Here is a 21,616-nt window from a genome sequence, read left to right as displayed (position 1 = left end):
CAGACTTCCCGATGAGTGTGGAGTCAGATGTGGCGCTCAGTCTCACGACCCTGAGATCATGACTACAGCTAAAACCAAGAGTCGGATGCTCAACTGATTGAGCCACCCAGGCACCCCCAAAATTTTCTTTCATATGAGAATTTTATTATAAGAATTTTAAGATCTACTTTCTTAGCAATTTTCAAATATGAGACACACTATTTTTCTAATGCTTCATGAATTTGCATGTTGTCCTTGAAGAGATGTCATGCTAATCTCTGTATCCTTCCAATTTTTATACATGTGCTGCCAAAGTGAGTACTACAATGTAATATTAGCTGTTCACGTTCACTACAGTGTACATTGCATAACCAGTTTTTTACGTAACTGAAAGTTTATACCTTTTGACCCCCTTCACCCATTTCTCCCACCCCATCAACCCCTGCTTCTGGCAATCACCAATCTATTCACTGTATCTTATATAAGCTCAGTGTGGTTTGGTTTAAAATTTCGTTATTACTGGGGTGCCTGGGTGGTTCCCACAGTTAAGCATCTGCTTTTGGCTCAGGTCATGATCCCCGGGTCCTGGGAGCCCCGAGTTGGGCTCCCTGCTCAGTGCGGAGCCTGCTTCTCCCTCTCCCTCTGCTCATCATTCTCTCTTCTTGTGCTCTCTCTCTCTAAAAAATAAAATCTTTTAAAAAATAGAGTAAAATAAAACCACATTACTGAGTAAGATCATACAGTATCTGTCTCTCTGACTGATCTCACTTAGCATCATGCCCTCAGTGTCCATCCCTATGGTCACAAATGGCAAGATTTCTCTCTTTTTAAATGACTATTCCAGTGTGCGTGTGTCGTGAGTCTCACGGTACAGAAGAACCCAGAATCAGAGATGTTCAGGGTGTGAAGGGCTTTCACGGGGGCCGGCTCCTGAAACCTGCTCCACGCCTGGACTTCTGGACAAAAGCCCGCCCCCGGCTCCCCCAGGCACAGCTCGGGCGTCTTCAGTGTCCCTGCTTCAGCATCTCCCAAGGGGATCACTTTGCTTGAGACCCCGAGTGCCAAAGACTTACTCCTGATCCAGTCCAGTAACTTCTGTAGCGTCTCCCTGGTCTTAATTCGCCCTCGGCCCCGCTCCACCCCCAGGTCTTAACTCCACGTTCCTGCGGCATCCTCCAGCGACCGAAGACAGTTCTCCTGCCCCACCTGCCCTGTCCGGGATACACGGGCTGCTCTCACCTGCAGGTCCGTGTCCCCGCCCCACCCAGACCAGCCCAGCGGCGCCCGCTGCCCGGGAAGGCTGTGCGCGGCGTCCCCCAGCACGTCAGTGGTAACCGGCAGGCGCGTCGTGACGTCATGACGTCATGTAACGCGACGCTACCCCACAGGCCTCCTGCGGCTCTTCCACACGGGACTGCCGAAGCCCCAGCTCGGCCATCCAGGGCCCCATGGTTGCTGTCTGCAGGCTGAAGCGAAGGACCTGACGCTCCCTCTCCAGCAGGTCACATGCCGACTACGGGCCCACGCCTCGGGCCGCCTAAACCAGCTCAGGAGGCAGAGCTGCTGCTCTTTGAAGACACGACTAGCAGTTGCCCCCAAATCGATTTCTCCCTTCTCTCTAGGGATTTGGCTGCCTCGCTAAGGACCATTTCCCAGCCCGCCCCCCATGATTAGGTGAGGCCACATAACCAAGTTCTTGCCAAAGGTGTGTGAGCAGCAGTGACATTTACGATCTCCAAAGCACCTGGTGGAAAAGCAATCCCTCATCCTGGACCTCCCTCCTAACTCCTCCACGCGCGCTGGGAATGGAAAGGACGAGACCCGTCGTGGAGGGTGGAGGATGACGGATCCTACCAGCTCCGCCCCTTCATGACTCCCCGAACAGAGCTCGCTTGCCCAGCACGGGAGTTACAAAGAGGGACAGACCTCTGTGTCTCCAGTCACTGCACTCAGGGCTTCGCTGTCCCAGGACAGCTCAGGGGCACCTGGTAGTTCAGTCCGCTGAGACGGACACCTGGTTTCAGCTCAGGTCATGCATGACCTCACACTCAGGTCAGGATCTCAGGGTTGTGGGATCAAGCTCCCTGTAAGGCCCCATACTCAGTGGGAGGTGTGCCTGAGAGTCCCTCTCCCTCTGCCCCTCCACCATCCGTGGGAGCGTGCCCTTCCTCTCAAATAAATCTTTAATTTTTTAAAAAAATATTTTATTTATTTATTTGACAGAGATCACAAGTAGGCAGAGAGGCAGGCAGAGAGAGAGGAGAAAGCAGGCCCCCCGCCGAGCAGAGAGGCCGATGTGGGGCTCTGATCCAAGGACTCTGGGATCATGACCCGAGCCAAAGGTAGAGGCTTTAACCCACTGAGCCACCCAGGCGCCCCAATAAATAAATCTTTAAACATACATACACACAGACACGAGCTTAGCTTCTATACCACTACTAGAATATCTTCCCAGCTTTTGTAATTTGAAAATTTGATGAGCAGACATGCTACATTTTAAAAGAAATCATTGATAAATATCAATCAGGATGAGCAGAGAACAAAAACACTATAGGAATGGGGCACCTGGGTGACTCAGTGGGTTAAAGTCTTTGCCTTTGGCTCAGGTCATGATCGGGGGGCTTGGGATCAAGCCCTGCCTGCATGGGGCTCCCTGCTCAGCGGGGAGCCTGTTTCCTCCTCTCTCTCTGCCTGCTTCTCTGCCTACTTGTGATCTCTGTCAAATAAATAAAATCTTAAAAAAAAAAACTATAGGAAGGTAAATGCTATTCTTCACTTTCATATTACTATAATAATAGAGACAAATGATTTTCAGAGCATAAGAAAAAAGCACCTGCAAGTGGAAGGCTCTGAAGTCAGCCAATTCTACAACAGAGCTTGCTTCTGCCTACCCTATTTTACACCCTCCTGGATGGAAGAAAGCTGCTGGGCACTACAGGTACTCTTCAGATTAAATCGCTGGGAAAGGTCCTTTAAAAACACGTGGATGTTACTTAGGAAACTCTACCCTAACATTTAAAAATTTAAACCTTTTCAATTCATCCTTATCATGAGAACATGATACAGGATAAAACGAAGCCAAAAACATTACTGTACACTACAGGGCACACTCAGTAAAAAGCAACCTATGGAATAAGAGGAAGTATTTGCAAATCATACACCTATCTGATAAGGGATTATTATTATTTAGAAAATATAAAGAACTCCTACAACTCAACAAAGAACAACCTGATTAAAAAATGGACAAAGGGGGCGCATGGGTGGCTCAATGGTTAAAGCCTCTACCTTCGGCTGGGGTCATGATCCTAGGGTCCTGGGATCGAGCCCCGCATCAGGCTCTCTGCTCAGCGGAGAGCCTGCTTCCCCCTCTCTCTGCCTACCTCTCTGCCTACTTGTGATCTCTATCAAATAAATAATTTTTTTTAAAAAATCTCTAAAAATGGACAAAGGACATGAATAGACATTTCTCTAAAGATATACAAATGGCCAACGAGCACATGAAAAGATGTTCAACATTGCTCATCATCAGAGAAATGGAAATCAAAAGCACAATGAGATACCACCTCACACCCATTAGAACTGCTACTGTGAAAACAAAACAAAATAACAAGTGTTGGCAAGTGTGGAGAAATTTGTACCCATGGGGGCACCTGGGTGGCTCAGTGGGTTAAGCCTCTGCCTTCCGCTCAGGTCATGATCTCAGGATCCTGGGATTGAGCCCCGCATCGGACTCTCTGCTCAGCAGGGAGCCTGCTTCCCCCTCTCTCTCTGTCTGCCTCTCTGCCTACTTGTGATCTCTCTCTGTCAGATAAATAAATAAAATCTTTAAAAAAAAAAAAAAGAAATTTGTACCCTTGTGCATAACTGGTGGAAATGTCAAGTGGTGCAGCCATTAGAGAAAACAGTGTGGCAGTTCCACAAAAACTAAAAACGAATTACATGATCCAGCAATTCTACTTCTGGATATACACACAAAAGTTCTCGAATACCCATGTTAATAGCAGCATTAGTCCTAAGCGCCAAAAGCTGGAAGCAACCCAAGTGTCCATCAACAGAAGAATGGATGAACAAAATGCAGCAGATTCACACAACTGGACAGTCAGCCCTAAAGAGGAAAGAAACTCAGACACCTGCTACAGCAGGGATGACAGTGAGGACATTATGCTCAGTGAAGTAAGCCAGTCACAAAGGACAAATACTATATGACTCCACTTAAGTAAGGAGGAATCTAGAAGGTAGAAAGGTGGCTGTCAGGGGTTGAAGGGAGGGATGGGAGCTAGCTGTTTAATGAGTACAGAGTTTTAGTTCCAGAAGAGGACAGAAGCTCTCGAGACTGGTTGCTCAATGGTGTGAATGTACTTAACACTACTGAACTATACACTTCAAAGTAGTTAAGACAGGGCGCCCGGATGGCTCAGTCGGTTACGCGTCTGCCTCCGGCTCAGGCCATGATCCTGGGGTCCTGGAATCGAGCCCCGAGTTGAGCCTGCTTCTCCCTCTCCTCCCCACTCATGCTCTCTCTCTTGCTATCTCTGTCTCTCTCTCTCGAATAAATAAGATCTTAAAAAAAAAAAAAGGTTAAGACAGTAAATTTCATGTTGTTTTATTTTCCCATAATTAAAACATTTTCTTTTATTTTTTTAAAAGATTATTTATTTGACAGAGAGAGCAAGCAGGGGGAGCGGGAGATGGAGAAGCAGGCTTCCTGTGATCCCAGGAGCCCAGGACCAAAGGCAGACACTCAACTACTGAGCCACCCACATGCCCCAAAACATTTTAAAAACCCTATCAAATTTGTTCCAAGGCCACCTTTACATTTAACTAACAGAATATCAGGCACAAATAACATTTAAAACGGAATCTTCTCACAGCCCTGGCCCAGGGATACAGGCCTACAGAGGAAAACGGTTCCTAAAAAAGATAACATGCATTGCAGGAAGATACGGTCCATAAGCCAAAATATTTTGTTAGAGGAATGAGGACATGTCAATTACCGAATACTACGGAATACAGAAATACTTAGAAATTAACATTAAAATATTTTTATTACCTTCTACCAATTAATAGCTTTCTAAATTTTTTATTTCAAAAATAAGTAAAAAGTTTATTTCCTGCTCAGTAAGACTTCAGAGCAGATGACCATCTGTAGGTGGCAGTAAAAGCACAGGGTTCCGGGCACTGAGCCTTGAAATGTCACGGGGGATGAGATAACACACGAGCAATCTACACTACTTCCGCAGGTTCTCCAACGGAAATAAATGGTCTGAACTTCTCCCACACAGCAAATGTTTTTCCTGCCCAAACACGTCCCCGCCCAGGGCTGGTACTCCACCAACCCCAATCTCTGTTTTTGGCTCTTTCTTTGGCTTGATACGTCTTTGTGATCCTATCTACCTAGAAACATGAGGTATTTGATTCTGGGGACATGGCATCGTTTTCTTTCTCACAGAAAAAGAAACACACAAACACTAGTCAAATCCATGGCCTACTTCCCAAGGGCCTACTAACTGGGGAGGCTTCTGCTGGGCGCTCCGAAGCCCCGGGGGACGAGGGTGCCAGGGGCTCGTTAATAAGACAGACGCACAACACGAGACAAGACAGTGCCGTCGAGGGAGCGACAGACATCCCAGGCACCTGTAACTCCCAGTTCTAAAACCTCCGATTACTGCTGGGAGAGTGAAGCCCGCACTAGAGGCAGGATGAAGCCGCCCAAAGGTCTGCATCCCTCGGTCCAAACACACAGTCCCGCAGGCTGCCGAGGACGGCACTACCCACCGGCTCCCTTCCCCTGCCTGTTAAGATTCTTTTAGACCGTGTGGCTTGCAGGTGGCAAGAGGCTGTTCGAACCAAAGGTCATACATTTCTCATCAAGAATATCCACACAAGGAGCACCAGGCTGGCTCACTTGCCACAGCATGTGACTCCTGATCTCGGGGTTGAGAGTTTGAGCCCCACACTGCGTGTGGAGCCTATTAAAAATTAAAAAATATATATCCACAAGAAAAGTAGAAGCATTAAGACGACAGCATCGCTGCAAAAACTCAACTGACTCATCACTGGGAGCACGTTAATTCTTCGAGCATAAGAGGGAGAGTGCTGGCAAAAAGCTCTTCTGAGTCACCGAGAAATCAGCAGAGCTTTATTACCAAGGAAACAAACAGCCCGCACATTTCCGTGTCCTCCTCTGCAGGTTGATTATAGTGTCTCCATGAGCTCCTAGCTCCTCCGCCACCAAGAACGACAGATCTCCCGGCAGAGGGTGGGGACCAAGTGACCGACAGAGGGCAGTCTGGACCTGGCGTGTTCTCACAGCCGCACCTGCTGCCTGCCCTGTGGAAAAGGACGGGTTACAGGACGAAGGTCAAAGCAGACAGGCAAATTAGCTGCGACCACCTGACAAGCTTCTAGAAACGGATTACCGTATAAAGAATGAATAAAATCAAATCTGTCAAGAGGAGTCAAGTTGACTTAAAGATAAAGGGAAAATGAGGCAAAAAAAACCATCACAACAGGAAACGGGGACGGAGGGCAAAGGCCAGAACCATGCACACCCCTCAGGGCTCTGGGAGCTTTGCTTCGAAGGAGACCCCAGACACCTACACACACGTTGAGGCTTCCCCAAATGCATCTCAGACACAGTGAGGTTTATGTGCAGTGACATGAGGGCACAGAGCCTCAGGTTCGGGCCCATGTCTCTCACCTGGTGCCCTACAAAAATTCAGAGGGAGACAAAGAGAAAATACCGCAGTGGGAAGAGCGCCTTAGAGTTGTGCGGTGCCGAATGTGGGAGGCCTTTCCAGAAAGCTTATCCAACTTCCCCTTTCTTTCACTTGTGAAGGGTGATGATCAGAGAAATGAACTTTTTTTTAAGATAACTGGGCCAATTAATTAGTGGCAGAGGTAAAGCTCCCACACTAACCATTCCCAGTCTGAAAATTCCCAGGAAAAATTAAAATGTGCCACAAAGGGAAAAGGGGGACATTTCAGGCAGGAGAAAGACAAAGAGAACTAGTATTCTGGTGTCTAAAACATGGACTTTATTTACACAAGCTCTAAGGAATGAGATGATTCACAGGTAAGAACCGAGACAAGGTGTTTTTAAAAAATCACTCGTAGAAACAGCTTCCAAGAGGCAGAAACACCCAACCCAGTCTCTGCCAACTCAAAGCACAAGTTGGGGGAAAAAAAAAAAAAAAAGCCTTCTTGAAAACGAAATGTAACACGCATACTAAAAGGTGCAGCGTGCTGAGAAATCCATTTGCTCCTTTTCCCTTCTCCACCCTGCTCTGTCCACGAAGCTGAGGGTACAGATGGCATCGGAAGGCCCCGGGCCTCCAGCTTCCACTGTGTTCTGCTGATGGGGGCCTCTGAGCAGACTTGAGTGGAGAGAAACCCAAGGCTGGGGGACTCATTCCCGTGGTTCCCTCTTGCAAGCTTCCCTCAACAGAAAGTCACCACTCTTCTCCAAGCAGGTTTCCCTCCCTCCACCTTCTAGAAACCTCTCCTGCCCTGGATCTCTTCGTCCCAAAGGGGCGGGGGTCATGACAAGGCCACAGTCCTGCTGGTTTCCCCTTTCCTGACGAGGCTCCAATTCTGTGTCATGAGGCCGCTACGAATGAGCCCTTCTTGACTCATCTTAAAATCTCTCTCTACAGACACCCTTACAGATACAAAGACGGAATGAAAATACACAGTTAAATGAATTATCACAAAATAAACACTAGAGTTAAGAGCACTTAGGTCAATAACTAGAACTTGCCAGCATCCCAGAAGCTCTCCGGTAAGCCCTCCTTTTCACTGTATCCTCCCACAACCCTCCAAAGAGTTTCAGCACTTAAGCATGAGACCTGCTAAATCTGATTTCCGTTTGCTCTACTTTCTGGAATTCATACAATATAAATTCCTTCCCGTCTGGCTTTTTTCACTGAACTCTATATACCCAAGATTCACCCATATTGTGGCATGTGCCTGCTATGGGATTCATTTCAATCGTGAAAAGCATTGACCTGTATATCTATACAACAACCAGTTCATCCATTCTACAGCTGAACTTGTGGTTGTTCCAGAGCTACTAGAAACAATGTTACTATGAACATTCTTATCTATGTTTCCTGAGGCCCAGGAGCACCCATGTCTACCTAGGAATGCAATCTGAGTCTGCGGGTAGCTGTATTTTCATTTTACTACTTAGTAACCAACTATTCTCCGAACTGAGACTCCCACCAGCAACCCACAAGAATTTCCAGTTGCATTCTGGAATATACTATTTCCTTTGACTGTGAGACCAGAGTCCGTAGAAGGCCACCACGTACCTCACAGGAACCGGAGAGTTCTGTCCTCTGGACTCTGGGTCTCTAGTTGGCTAGTGCAATGCCACACTGCTGCCTCCTGGCCTGGGGTCCTGCAGGGTTTCAGTGGGTCCAGGACTCATTTCACTGTTACATGGCAGCCTTCTGCTAAAATCCTCTAAGTGAGAGAATCTTTACTATCTTTAAGGAACTCTACTTTCATTGCGATTTAGGCCTATTTTAACTAGAATTACAGATCGCTTTGGTTATGTAGGCTCAATATGTTTGCTGTGAGTGAAGTAACTGCTTGATTCTTTATATGCTTGTAAAGTTTTTCAACTGTACAAAAATTGCCAAGGAAAAGGAATTTGGGAATTGCTAAATCTGTAATACAATTAAGGAAATCAAGTAAAAAGGAGGTTCTTATCAACTTGGCCGAAGGACTGCAGCTATAAGGTGCGGACACTTTTTGTAAAAACAGATTTAGACGAATTGTACCTCCATCTTCTTCATCCAGAAGACACTACTCAATATAGCTCCCTCAGTGAAAGTAAACAAAACACACACACACACACACATGCACACACACAAAACAGAACAGTCCGTGGAGATACAAGTTTGACAGAGAGAGGGGCAGGGCAACAAAGATTCTATAACATCAAAGTAGGAAACCGTTCAGGTCACCGAACAGTACCCAGCCCCGCCCCCACCCTGGTTCACGGCACTCCTCACTTCCCTCCCGACCCTCTTCTTGGGGACAGGCAGGCTGTCTACCAACCACTCCAGCCTTCTGGGTTGATGGCCACCCTCACTGGAAGAAGCAAACATTAAGAATGGTGATCCTGGGGCACCTGGGTGGCTCAGGTCATGATCCCAGTGTCCTGGGATCACGCCCCGCATCGGGCTCTCTGCTCAGCAGGGAGCCTGCTTCCTTCTCTCTCTCTGCCTGCCTCTCTGCCTACTTGTGATCTCTGTCTATCAAATAAATAAATAAAATCTTTAAAAAAAAAAAAAAAAAAAGAACAGTGATCCTTTCCCCAAAACGCTTGGGTAAAGAATCAGAACAAGATCCCTGCCCCTTGCATGTGCGATGAGAGAGAGAATATGTTAACCACAGGAAACAGAATCTATCCGTGGTTTGGACAAATATAACTGGGACTTACTGTATCAATCTATTAACTACATCCTTCCAAAGAATTATGAAATTGGCCTAACTAAACTATATTCACTCAAAAACTGGACTCAAGTGCTAAAATAAAAATTCACTGACCTCTAAACCAGGATTCAAGAATGGACTAAAAGCAGATCATTTCACAAAGCGAAGGAAGTGAAGCCCTTGGGACATGTGAAGTCCCTCCTCTGCAAGGTAACAAACGTCTCTTTCCCCCATATTCCAAAATAAGTGAGGAAAGTACAGCGGCATGAACAGTACCAGAATGAGGGAAGTTCTACTCTAATAAAAAACGTCATTAAGCTCAAGGATTAAAAAAGCAAACTGGGGGCGCCTGGGTGGCTCAGTGGGTTAAAGCCTCTGCCTTTCGCTCGGGTCATGGTCCCGGGGTCCTGGGATTGAGCCCCGCATCGGGCTCTCTGCTTGGCGGGGAGCCTGCTTCCTCCTCTCTCTCTCTCTGCCTGCCTCTCTGCCTACTTGTGATCTCTGACTGTCAAAGAAATAAAATTAAATTAAAAAAAAAAAAAAAAAGCAAACTGGAGGGGAGCCTGGGTGGCTCAGCGGGTTAAAGCCTCTGCCTTCAGCTCGGGTCATGATCCCGGGGTCCTGGGATTGAGCCCCACATTGGGCTCTCTCTGCCTGCCTCTCTGCCTACTTGTGATCTCTGCCTGTCAAATAAATAAATAAAATCTTAAAAAAAAAAAAAGCAAACTGGACACTGTAAGAGTTTTTACTTCTTGATCCATTGTTTACTCGCTGCCAAATGGGGGAATTCTTCTCACTGTCCTTCTTTTTTACAACCAACATGAAGGTGTTGTGGAGGACCAGGGACACAGGGAACGGTGAGAAGCACCACAGGGCTCATGGAGAGGAGAGGAGGGTCACTGCCCTGAGCCTGAGTGTCTACACTGGCAGGTCCCCTCCTTTAGGAAGGTCAGAGCATCCCTGATGCTGTCACCCGGCTCGACGATTCGGCCGCGACTCCCTCGACCCTCCACTTCTTTACCTGCATTTTCAGTCACGCAGCCCACCAATATTTATTAAATGCTTGCTACACACACACACACAACACAGGCCAATCTGTGGAGGAGAACAGGGCAGGACATAGTCCACAATAATACACAGGCCGCCACGGGGACAAGAACCAAGTGCCAAGGAACCTTACAGGGAGAATCACCAACCCGGCTCCAGAGGCCAGGGAAGGTTTCCTGGAAAGGGCAGCACCGGAACTAAGACCCCAGGACACACAGCCGCTGGCCAAGCCAAGGGATGTTACTGTTGGTGGGACAGCACACGGAAGGTAGGGAAGAGCCAATGCAGAAGGCCCCACGCTGGGAAAACGGAGAGGACGTGGGAAGCGAGAGCTGATCTACCCTCAAGCGGCACGTCTGCATCTCTCTGCAAGACTGGCAAGTTGGAAAAAACCAATTTCCCTGTTTTCCATAAAGGACTCCGATCTTAATGAGCTACATGCCATCACTGCACCGGTTGATTGTAGCGGCAAAGAGAGCATTAATCAACACTTAATGAAAAAAAAAACAACAACAACTTGTGACAGGGTATATGAAATTAAGGCAATGGAAAGACTGGATCTGCAGGTAAGAGGATCCTACTCCAGCTGAATAGCAAACTCCTGAACCGCACGTGAAGCACAAACCCATGCGCAAAACCCCGTGAACGTAAGGGAGCAAGGAATGAGTCCTGTCTGGTGAATCCGCCAATGCGTAACAAGTGGATTCCAGCAGCCTGGGGGGGGGGGGGGCACCGACCTGGGGGAGCGGGGCGGGCGGGTCTGAGTTCCTCAGCAAGGGACTGGCCCTCCTGGGCTTTGCATCCTCATGGACACAAGAAGGAGTTGCTTAGGTTGCTGTCAATGCTTCTAAAACCCATTATGATGATGACAGGTTATCAAAGTTGAAAGTACTTAGTCCCCAGGGTGCCTGGGTGGCTCAGTGGGTTAAAGCCTCCGCCTTCGGCTCAGGTCATGGTCTCAGGGTCCAGAAGCAAGGCCCACATCAGGCTCCCTGCTCAGCGGGAAGCCTGCTTCCCCCTCTCTTTCTGCCTGCCTCTCTGCCTACCTCTGATCTCTCTCTCTGTCAAATAAATAAAATCTTAAAAAAAAAAAAAAAAAAGTACTTGGGCACCTGGGTGGCTCAGTGAGTTAAACCCTCTGCCTTCAGCTCAGGTCATGATCCCAGGGTCCTGGGATTGAGCCCCACACTGGGCTCTCTGCTCAGCAGGGAGCCTGCTTCTCCCACTCTCTCTACCTGCCTCTCTGCCTACTTGTGATCTCTGTCAAATAAATAAATAAAATCTTAAAAAAAAAAAAAAAAAGTACTTTCCCCGAAGGCAAGAATTTAAATAACTTTATAAGTCACAGGCTTACTATGGTTTTATCCATAAAAAAAGAACATGGACAAAAAGAACATGAGCCCTCAAGCTGTTTTAAATTCAAAAAGCAAACAGTGAAGTTCATGTACCCTTACAAAGTTGACAAATCATGCATCACCAAACATAAAGATAAGTAAAATTTTAATACAAGCAAATAAGATAATTTTTTTTAAAGAAAACAGAAAGTAAAAAATTTAATGTAATGAGGCAGGCGATGACTGGGGTTGCTCACTTCCCTTCCCACTGGTTTCATTTCCCTTTCGAGGGTGAAATACTCCCAACATGCAAATTAGTCCACTGAAGAATTCCAGTCCTTTCAGAGCAATCTGCAGAGATGTTTACACAACAGGGATTATTTCTAGACTTCCATGTGACAGAAAAGGATGGAATGCATTGGGGATTAAAAAATAAAGTGGGGGGTACCTGGGTGGTTCAAGTCGGTTAAGCATCTGACTCCTGACTTCCATTCAGGTCATGATCTCAGGGTCCCAAGATCAAGCCCTGTGCTTAGGGGGGAATCTGCTTGAGATTTTTTTCTCCTTCTCCTTCTGCCCCTCCCGCCCCCACCCACCTCACACTCACTCCTCTCTCTTGGGGGGAAAAAAAAAAACAAACCAAAGTGCATAAATGCATATGCAAGACAGAAGCAAATAACCGAGGACCCCAATTTTAACCACTCGGAAATATCTTAACAATAAAAGTAGGTATTTTATGATTTCAGGAACTTTGTGGTGAAGGGTTAACTCTGTTTCAGAGTACCTAAATTTGTACAAAGTGCCAGGCACTATGTTAAGAACATGGGATTTTTCTGATTTAGGGTCACAATCCTACCAGATGAGTATTAGTTCTACCTCAACTGTATAGAGACTAAGTAGGAACAGAGACTCACTGGGATTAAGTAAATAGACAAAGTCACACAGCTTAAAAAGTGAAGAAGCTGGGGCGCCTGGGTGGCTCAGTGGGTTAAAGCCTCTGCCTTCAGCTCAGGTCATGACCCCAGGGTCCTGGAATCGAGCCCCACATGGGGAGCCTGCTTCCTCCTCTCTCTCTGCCTGCATCTCTGCCTGCTTGTGATCTCTGTCTGTCAAATAAATTAAAAAAAAAAAAAAAAATCTTAAAAAAAAAGTGAAGAAGCTATACTATGAAACCCATCCTAGTCAACACCAAATCTCATTCTCCCTTTCAGCATCCGAGTAAACGACCTGAATACGTTTTCCTCTTTTTGTCTGATTCTCTTAACTATATGCCTTCATTTCAGGAGGGGTTTATGCTAATCATGACTTCATAAACAAATCATTTGTGAGAGAAACCACAGCCAGGGTAAAGTCATAAGTTGAAAAGCCTTATTTCAGAGAGTACTTCCTGAAAGAGACAAAGCGGCAATTACAGCCGGGTGAATACCAACTCCTCTGCCAAGTGTTATATTGGAAACAACTTTGTAAATGAAAAGAAGACCTCAGACAAAAGAAATACTACATTTCTTAAATACACCATTTTTAGAAAGAGCTATTTTAACGCAAGATATCTTTTTTATATACCTGGATATGAAGAAAAATGTTCCTCTCTAACACAGCCATTTGATGGACAGGAGGTAAGTAGTGTTTAGTTCATTTCATCCCAGATTATCACCAAGTAATGCTATACTTCAGAGGTACAAACTTCCAGTTGTAAGTAAGGCATGGGGATGAAAAGCACAGCATGGAAAAAGTGGTCAGTAATATTGTGATAACTTTGTATGTAACAGAGAAAAAAAGTAGTGCTGTACTTACTAAGTTTCAAAATAATTTGTTTTGATAATACATTACTGACACTATGCTAGCAAAGGACCTTGAAATGGGTTATGTTGTCGTCTTCCTGCACTATTAATGTGATTTTTTACTTATTTTCAACATTGTTTTACATTAATAGTAACTGTAACTTTTTTCAACTTAAGGAAAATGTTATGATAAATCATAAGCATATTTAGGAGTCTTTGTCACTTGGTTTCAATTATACTGTTTCACAAGATGTACTTAAACGCTTCCCGGGGGAAAAAAAAAAAAAAAAAAAAAAAAAGACTATGGGGAGCCTGGCTAGCTCAGTCAGTTAAGCATCTGACTCTTGATTTCAGCTCAGGTCATGATCTCAGGGTCTTGAGCTCAAGTCCCGCATCAAGCATAGTCTGCTGGAGATTCTCTGTTTCTCTTTTTCCCTCTGCTCCTCCCCACTCCCCCCAATAAATAAATCTTTAAAAAAAAAAAAAAGAATAGTTACTGAATCTAAAGTTTTAAGAACACTGACTTGAAAGCCAATCACTCGGGGCGCCTGGGTGGCTCAGTGGGTTAAAGCCTCTGCTTTCGGCTCAGGTCATGATCCCAGGGTCCTGGGATCGAGCCCCGCATCGGGCTCTCTGCTCAGCAGGGAGCCTGCTTCCTCCTCTCTCTCTCTGCCTGCTTCTCTGCCTGCTTGTGTTCGCTGTCTGTCAAATAAATAAATTAAAAAAAAAAAAAAAAAGAAAGCCAATCACTCTTTAATAATTATCCAAAAATGCATTTGTGTGTACAACAGCACAACCTGTCTGGAAATGCCTTTAAAACATGCATCACACATATTTTTTCAACCTTTAGCAAATGAATACAAGTGTTGGTGACATAAAAGCAGCTTGAGCCCAATGGAGGTTAAAAGATTTACTCAGAAAGTGTTTGTGGGGCACCTGGGTGGCTCAGTGGGCTAAAGCCTGTGCCTTCAGCTCAGGTCATGATCCCAAGGTGCTGGGATCATGCAGGATCCCTGCATCCCGCTCTCTGCCAGCCTCTCTGCCTACTTGTGATCTCTGTCTGTCAAATAAATAAAATCTCTTAAAAAAAAAAAGTGTTTGTAACTATGAAATTTACATGCCAAATTCAGGGATAAGCTTGGGGGAAGGGAGTCCAGAAACAATATCAAAAGAGAAAAAAAAGATACAAAATTTCATTTTTATTAGAACTGCTACTAATTAAAAATTCAAATGAAAATTTGAGTCAAGTCTCCAAAACTATTCTATGTGTAACACAGGTGATTTAATTTTTCTATGTAGTACTTTACTCATTTGATAGGAATTAAAATTCTAGTCACACCAATATTTGGAAATTTTAATTAATACAGGCTACTAATATATAGAATTTAATCCAGAATCATATCTAACCTAGATACTTAGCAAACCAGCCATAGTCAAGAAGGAAGGAAAAAAGGGAGAAGGGGAAGAAATGGAAAAACAAACTTATCTTGTGTTTGTGCACAGCAATTGCTCAAATTCATTTTATTTATTTATTTTTGCTCAAATTAATTTTAAATTATCAATAGCCCATGATGCTACTAGCCAGACTGCTGCAAATCACCCCCACAGTTCTCACTAAAGAGAGACTCAGGGCTGAATTAGCGACAGCCCACTCTGCCAAGTGACATTTCTGAAGGAAAGTTTTCTTACACCTCCACGTTTCAAGGGGATACCACAAGATTCCATCTCTTTGTAAGCGAGGTTATTTTTAAAATCACTGTTGTTGACGTTGCATCATGGGTGATGGAAGTTTCACTCTGAGGAGGGTCGACGAGGGTTATAATCACAGCTAAACTCCTTTCCATTAGAAATGGGCATTGTTTAAAAAAAAGAAAAAAGAAATGGACATTGTCTTTTTGGCGATGGGCATTAGTTTCTGCATACACCTAAAGTTACTGAGTGATTTCTAATTAATAACTACTTATCTTTGATATTCCTCCTTGAAATTTAATTTGACGAGTAATACTTAAGTCTCTCTATCTAGGTAGAGTGAGGGCATGAGAGTTACTATACTAGCCATGTCCTCCTCTCCAGGTGTTGCTTTCTGTGCACACCACTGACATCCATTTCTAGGACACTGGTAAACACCATCTGGAAGACAGCGTTAGGCACTTCAACTGTGCCTTAAAAACTAGCTCATCTATTGTTCTAAGAGTCAAGTTCTTAATCTGTGGACCATGGCACAACACACTGCTGTTTCTAGACCTATGGTAATCGAGAAAGAACATAATACTATGAGAAAGTGTTTCCACTTAAAAATAAATAGGTTTAATAACTAACCAAGCAAGTATTCATTGGCAAACCAGAAAGTAGTTGCTGTGGGTCCCTCCTTCACTCATCCATCAACTTGGCAAACATTGATTAATGAGAATTCCTATGGACGCAAAAAGCAGTGGGGATATAGGAGGCAAAAGGAAAAGTTATTTTCAAACGAGAATTACTGTGAATTAACCAGTTATGTGGTTCCTTTATTAGTTTTCTAATACACATTTTATATACTAAAACTATATTTAATGAGTAAAAATTCATTTTTCGGATATTACGAACTTGGGTTATAAAACATTTAAACAGAATAAAGATGAAAAAAAGTAGCAAACTATTTTGTAAGATTCAAAATTCAGAATGGCTTTCTCCCAATTAGTCCCAATAAAAAGATGTTTACTATAAGAATAACTGCTACCCAATTCCACACTACCAGAAAAATCATTTAAAAAAAGGTTATTCTTTAGGGGAAAAGGGAGTGAGCAAAGAGGAAAAAAAAAAAGAATAAATGCGCCAGTGCTTTATAACTCACCAGACCATTTTTAGGTCAGTGCATATTAGTAACAATACGTAGGAAATGTATTTCTTAATAAAGAGTACAACACATATGTTGACTCTACAACATAAAATACTCTTACATTTAAAATCCACTGACATGCCAAGTCAACTATGAGAGTGTTCAGCATTTATTTTTCAACAAAGGGTTTTAGTCCTATTTTTGTTTACTATTTTGCAGTTTCTAAGTGCCGTTCCCCCAACAAACTATAAGATGACCACTCCTCACAATCCAGCTCAACCTAGCCCTCCGAACGACTCACACCCAGAAGAATACAAGATCGCGGCCCTTGTCTTCTATAGCTGTATCTTTACAATCGGATTATTTGTTAATGCCACTGCCTTATGGGTTTTTAGCTGTACCACCAAGAAGAGAACCACTGTGACCATCTATATGATGAACGTAGCATTGTTGGATTTAATATTTATAATAAGCTTACCCTTTCGGATGTTTTATTATGCAAAAGGTGAATGGCCATTTGGAGAGTACTTCTGCCAGATTCTTGGGGCTCTCACGGTGTTTTACCCAAGCATTGCTCTATGGCTTCTTGCTTTAATTAGTGCTGACAGATTCATGGCCATTGTGCAGCCAAAATATGCCAAAGAACTTAAAAACACAGGCAAAGCCGTGCTAGCATGCGTGGGAGTCTGGATAATGACCTTGACAACCACCATCCCACTTCTGCTGCTCTATGAAGACCCAGATAAAGCCTCCTCACCCCCGACCTGCCTGAAGATTTCTGACATCATCCACTTAAAAGCTATTAACATGTTGAACTTCACTCGACTGATATTTTTTTTCTTGATTCCCCTGTTCATCATGATTGGGTGCTACTTAGTCATCATTCATAGTCTCCTTCACGGGAAGACATCTAAGCTGAAACCAAAAGTCAAGGAGAAGTCTATAAGAATCATCATCACACTCATGGTACAGGTGATCGTCTGCTTCATGCCTTTCCACATCTGTTTTGCTTTCCTGATGCTGGAAGGGGAGGAGAACAGTTACAGTCCCTGGGGAGCCTTTACCACCTTCCTCATGAACCTCAGCACCTGTCTGGATGTGATCCTCTACTACATTGTTTCAAAACAATTTCAGGCTCGCGTCATCAGCGTCATGCTCTACCGCAATTACCTTCGGAGCGTGCGCAGAAAAAGCTTTCGCTCAGGTAGTTTACGGTCACTAAGCAACATAAACAGTGAAATGCTTTGAACGATAAGTAGGGTTTTGTCTTTAGTTTCTTTATATTCACTTTACTAACTACCCTAAGGTCAGTGGATATTCTGTATATTACCAAGTCCCTTCTCACCTGAAAAAAACAAACTTAAAAACACTTTTGTGGGATCTATTGTGTGACAACATAATTAAATATTCTTAAGTATTTTAATGAATTCATTTTTATTTTCAAAACTTGTATGAAACATATACAAACTCAGTGAGTTACTGAGAGAAAAATATGCAATTTGTATTTCACGATCAAGCCTTATCTAAATACACAGTTGGCAACTTTTTGGATTTAATTCTATGTGCAATTGAGTCAACATCAAGTCAGTAGGCCAAAAAAAAAAAAAAATCCACTTACTATTCGAAATAGTTTAAGTTATTAAATTATAATTTGATTAAGCCAAAACCAAAGCTCCCTTTGGTTTAATTTACACCCAGGATTGACAGTCTAAATCTTAAAATAGTTTGTCTTCTAAACACCAAACTTCCAAGATTCCTACACAAACAACTATATTCAACCCATCACTGTTACTTGTCACCAACCCAAATTAGCAGGAGCCATCACCTCAAGGGGCCTGAAAAGGCAATCTCCATTAGTCCTCCCCTACTCTGAATTCATTTTTTTTCTCGGGAAACATACTATAGTCATTCAATAAATACTGAGAGCCTACCATGCACCAGACTCTACTTACAACCAATGCAAGAGACCTAATCCCAGACCCTATTTCTGCCCAATAACCCAAGTTCGTTTCTCTGACACGAAGTTTCTGCTGTTAGGTAAAATATATTTCTCCAATATCAACAGATTGCTCTTCGTATTGATTAAACATCACATTACAAGACGACGATTTTTTTCCGAGGCCATACACCACAGTGTAACGGCACTAGTCAGGGACTGTGGATTCTTCCCCCAGCCTTGCCATTTAATTTCCCCTAATGAAGTAACAAACCAAGTAACTTCCCTATTTAAAAAGAAAAGAAAGTAAACTATAATCTGTAAAGCACATATTATTCTAAATATTATGGAAATTAGTCTACCATAACTTCCTCTCTGCTAAATCACTTTCATTACTCTTAACATGATCACCTCCTAATGGGACTAAGAATCAAATAAATGCATTAGTTAGAAATGGATTTCTATAATTAACATGGGTAAATTCATATTCTTAGGGAAAAAGTTTTTTTAATACTAGAAGATCCCTTAGATGACCTTCTAGTCTAACTTGTCTGTTTTATATATAAAGGAACTAAAATCCAATGAGGTTATGTAACTTGCTCAGTTGAAGAACCAGGAGTAGAAACCAAGTTCCTGTTATGCCAACCACCAATTCTCAACAATAAAAAGCAAACAAGTTCACAGAACATAAACATTCTCAGACCTACAGAAGATAAAGGTGTCAAGGTGGTACTGAGACACAGTTTCTCCACAAAGAGAAAACTACTTGAAGTTTTTAGTTTGAATAGTCAAGTGAGCAAGATACTTTAGCAAATATCTTTTAAACAAATAAATATGTCTGAAAGATGGGAAATAACTCTTATACTTGATACAGATTTATGGTATGTATATACAGTCATAGCCTGCTCTCAACTATATGGTTTAGTCTACTCTTATGTACTTTATTATTTCATTATTTTTATTTTTAAAAGATTTTGTTTTTAAATTCAGCCAGTATGGGGCTCGAACTCACAACCCTGAGATCCAGAGTTGCATGCACCATGACTGAGCCAGCCAGGAGCCCCGTGGGTAATTTATTAAATGGCAAGATCTCTGTAATGGTTTTTCTTGGTGAGAAGAACTTAATTTGGGAGCACAAAAATCAAAAAAAAACTACTGACACAAGTGAAAATATATGTTACGGTTCTCAGAGTAAAACTATAGATAATCTAAAGCACAATTAAAAAATAATTTTATTAAGCTATAATCAGATGCATTTTTAATATGATGTGTGAAAACTCAAAATTCCACTTATTCTGGAGAGTTTTGATTTCTGAAAAACAATATAACATCCATAGGTAAATACTAACAACTAAAAATAACAGGTATTTAAGGACAGTCGTGTGATTGGCATGGGTGTCTAGAAGCACCTAATATACATAGCTTTTAATGGTGTTATCTTTATTTTCAAAACATAATGGTCACATTTTCTGAATTTCAAATAACAGTCTTGAGAATCTATCAGATGCTACGTATACTTTCTATGCAGGACACTAGAAATGAAATGAACAGGCCTATGGTTCAAAGACCTTCCCTTACAGTCTTATGCAGCTACATTTGCAATCAAGGCTATCCCTTCAACATTATAGAATGCAAGGCAATGAGCACATAAAATGAAACTAGTTCTCCCTCAAACAGCCAGAAGGATGGCATGCAAAGCCCAGGTAATAATTACAATGACAATGTAATAAATGCTAGGGATCTTAATAAGTTTGCTGGAATGCACATAAAAGGGCAATTACTCCTCCCAAGGGCGACAGGGTGCAGAAAGGAAAACCAAGGGGGCATGAGAATACAAATACATAGCATGTTAAGAGCTGAATGACCGATGGAGTGACTTGAAACACTGGACTGGGGCCAGATTATGAGGGCTCTGATGGGAAAGAAGAAATCCAGTATGAGGGGTCAGGGTTGTCACCGCTAGGATGTTTGCATGAAAGGGCTCACTTAATTCTTGCCACTGCCTGGGAAGTAGAGTACTGACCCTCAATTCACCTATCAGGGTCAACTGTAAACCGAGCTCAGCAAGGGAACTTGAGAGAAGTAACCTGCTCAGGATTATACACAAGGAGTGACGTGGGAGAGCTGCGATGTCCAATCCGGCACATCTGACCAAAGCCTCTGCGCTCCCACTATTCCAGACGGCGCTGCTGCCATCTTGAACGAGGCTGATTTTACTTTGAAGGAAGTGAGGATTTAAAATATTTTAAAAGGAAGACTGGCCTGGTTGAACTTGCATTTTGGAAGAATAACTTCTAACCACATTGCATGGGATGCTTTGAAGTGGACAGGAAGACTAGTAAGAGAAATACTGGAACAACCTAGACAGGGAAAGATCGGAGTTTAGGGGCGCCTGGGGGGCTCAGTCGGGCAAGCATCTGCCTTTGGCTCAGGTCATGATATCAGGGTCCTGGGATTGAGCCTAGTGTCAGGCTCCCTGCTCAGCAGTGAGTCTGCTTTTCCCTCTCCCTTTGCCCTTCCCCCCATTTGTGCTCTAGCGCTCTCTCTCTCTCAAATAAATAAAGAACATCTTAGAGTTTAGACTGACCTGAGAGCAGGAGTAGAGAAGATGGGGTGAATGAATGATTTACACAGGACTTCGGACTAACAGGACCTGGTGTTGAGGATGAAGAAAGGATGAGATAAGAGGAAGACTGGATGACCAGGCAGATGGAAATGCCATGAATGGAGATAGGAGCCCAGCAAAGGAGGAGACCAGAAGAGATGAGAGCTCAGAACACCATAGAAGTCACTAGGAGACGAGGCTCTAGCAAGATCAGGAGAGTAATATGGGCTGCAAATAGAGAGCTGGGAAACAAAAGATGTTAACTGTAGCTGAAGCCATGGGAGGACAAGGAAGCCCACAGGGAGCCTGAGGAAGGCTGAGCTGCGCACAGTAAACAAGATTAAAAAGCGCAATGAGAGAGCAGTGTGCTGGGGCTCCAGGGAGCGGGTCAGTTCGTGAAATAATGGGAACCCAAAGCATTTATGAGCTACTGAAAGGTCAAATAAAACAACTGAAAATAAGCCACTGGCTTTAAAAATTAGTTGGTTGCTGGTGACATTTATAACACAAGTTTTAACAATAGTGAGGTAAAAAAGAAAAGAGAAAGAACTAAACAGAAATGAAGAATTGTAGAGAGTGCAAATAAATTTGGCATTGGTGGCAAAAGAAAAAGGGTAACAAGATGTTACGTGAAGAAAACTGCAATTTATAAAGCACAATGACTAAAAGAGT

The 21,616-nt window shown here is 43.4% G+C and overlaps 2 protein-coding genes and 1 non-coding gene across 4 annotated transcripts in view; 1 reads left to right on the top strand and 2 right to left on the bottom strand.

Annotated features, from left to right (window-relative positions):
• Positions 1-21,616, bottom strand: part of UBAC2 (UBA domain containing 2) — a 172,685-nt gene that overhangs the window by 115,448 nt on the left and 35,621 nt on the right. The window lies entirely within an intron of this gene.
• Positions 198-301, bottom strand: LOC123925386. Its single transcript, XR_006814983.1, has one exon. It is a non-coding gene; the product is annotated as a U6 spliceosomal RNA (small nuclear RNA).
• On the top strand, positions 13,214-19,621 carry GPR18 (G protein-coupled receptor 18). The gene is made up of 2 exons (XM_046028268.1): positions 13,214-13,420; positions 16,623-19,621. Exon 2 carries the CDS (start codon positions 16,656-16,658, stop codon positions 17,649-17,651), a length of 996 nt encoding a protein of 331 aa, XP_045884224.1. The 5' UTR covers positions 13,214-13,420; positions 16,623-16,655; the 3' UTR covers positions 17,652-19,621.

This window comes from Meles meles, chromosome 14 (assembly GCF_922984935.1).
Source record: "Meles meles chromosome 14, mMelMel3.1 paternal haplotype, whole genome shotgun sequence".
NCBI lineage: Eukaryota > Metazoa > Chordata > Mammalia > Carnivora > Mustelidae > Meles > Meles meles.
The sequence above is the reverse complement of the archived record's forward strand: the minus strand, read 5'-3'. Positions and strand labels throughout refer to the sequence as shown.

Coding starts and splice junctions, on each gene's coding strand:
- GPR18 (XM_046028268.1), top strand. CDS start 16,656: ATGACCACTCCTCACAATCCAGCTCAACCTAGCCCTCCGAACGACTCA.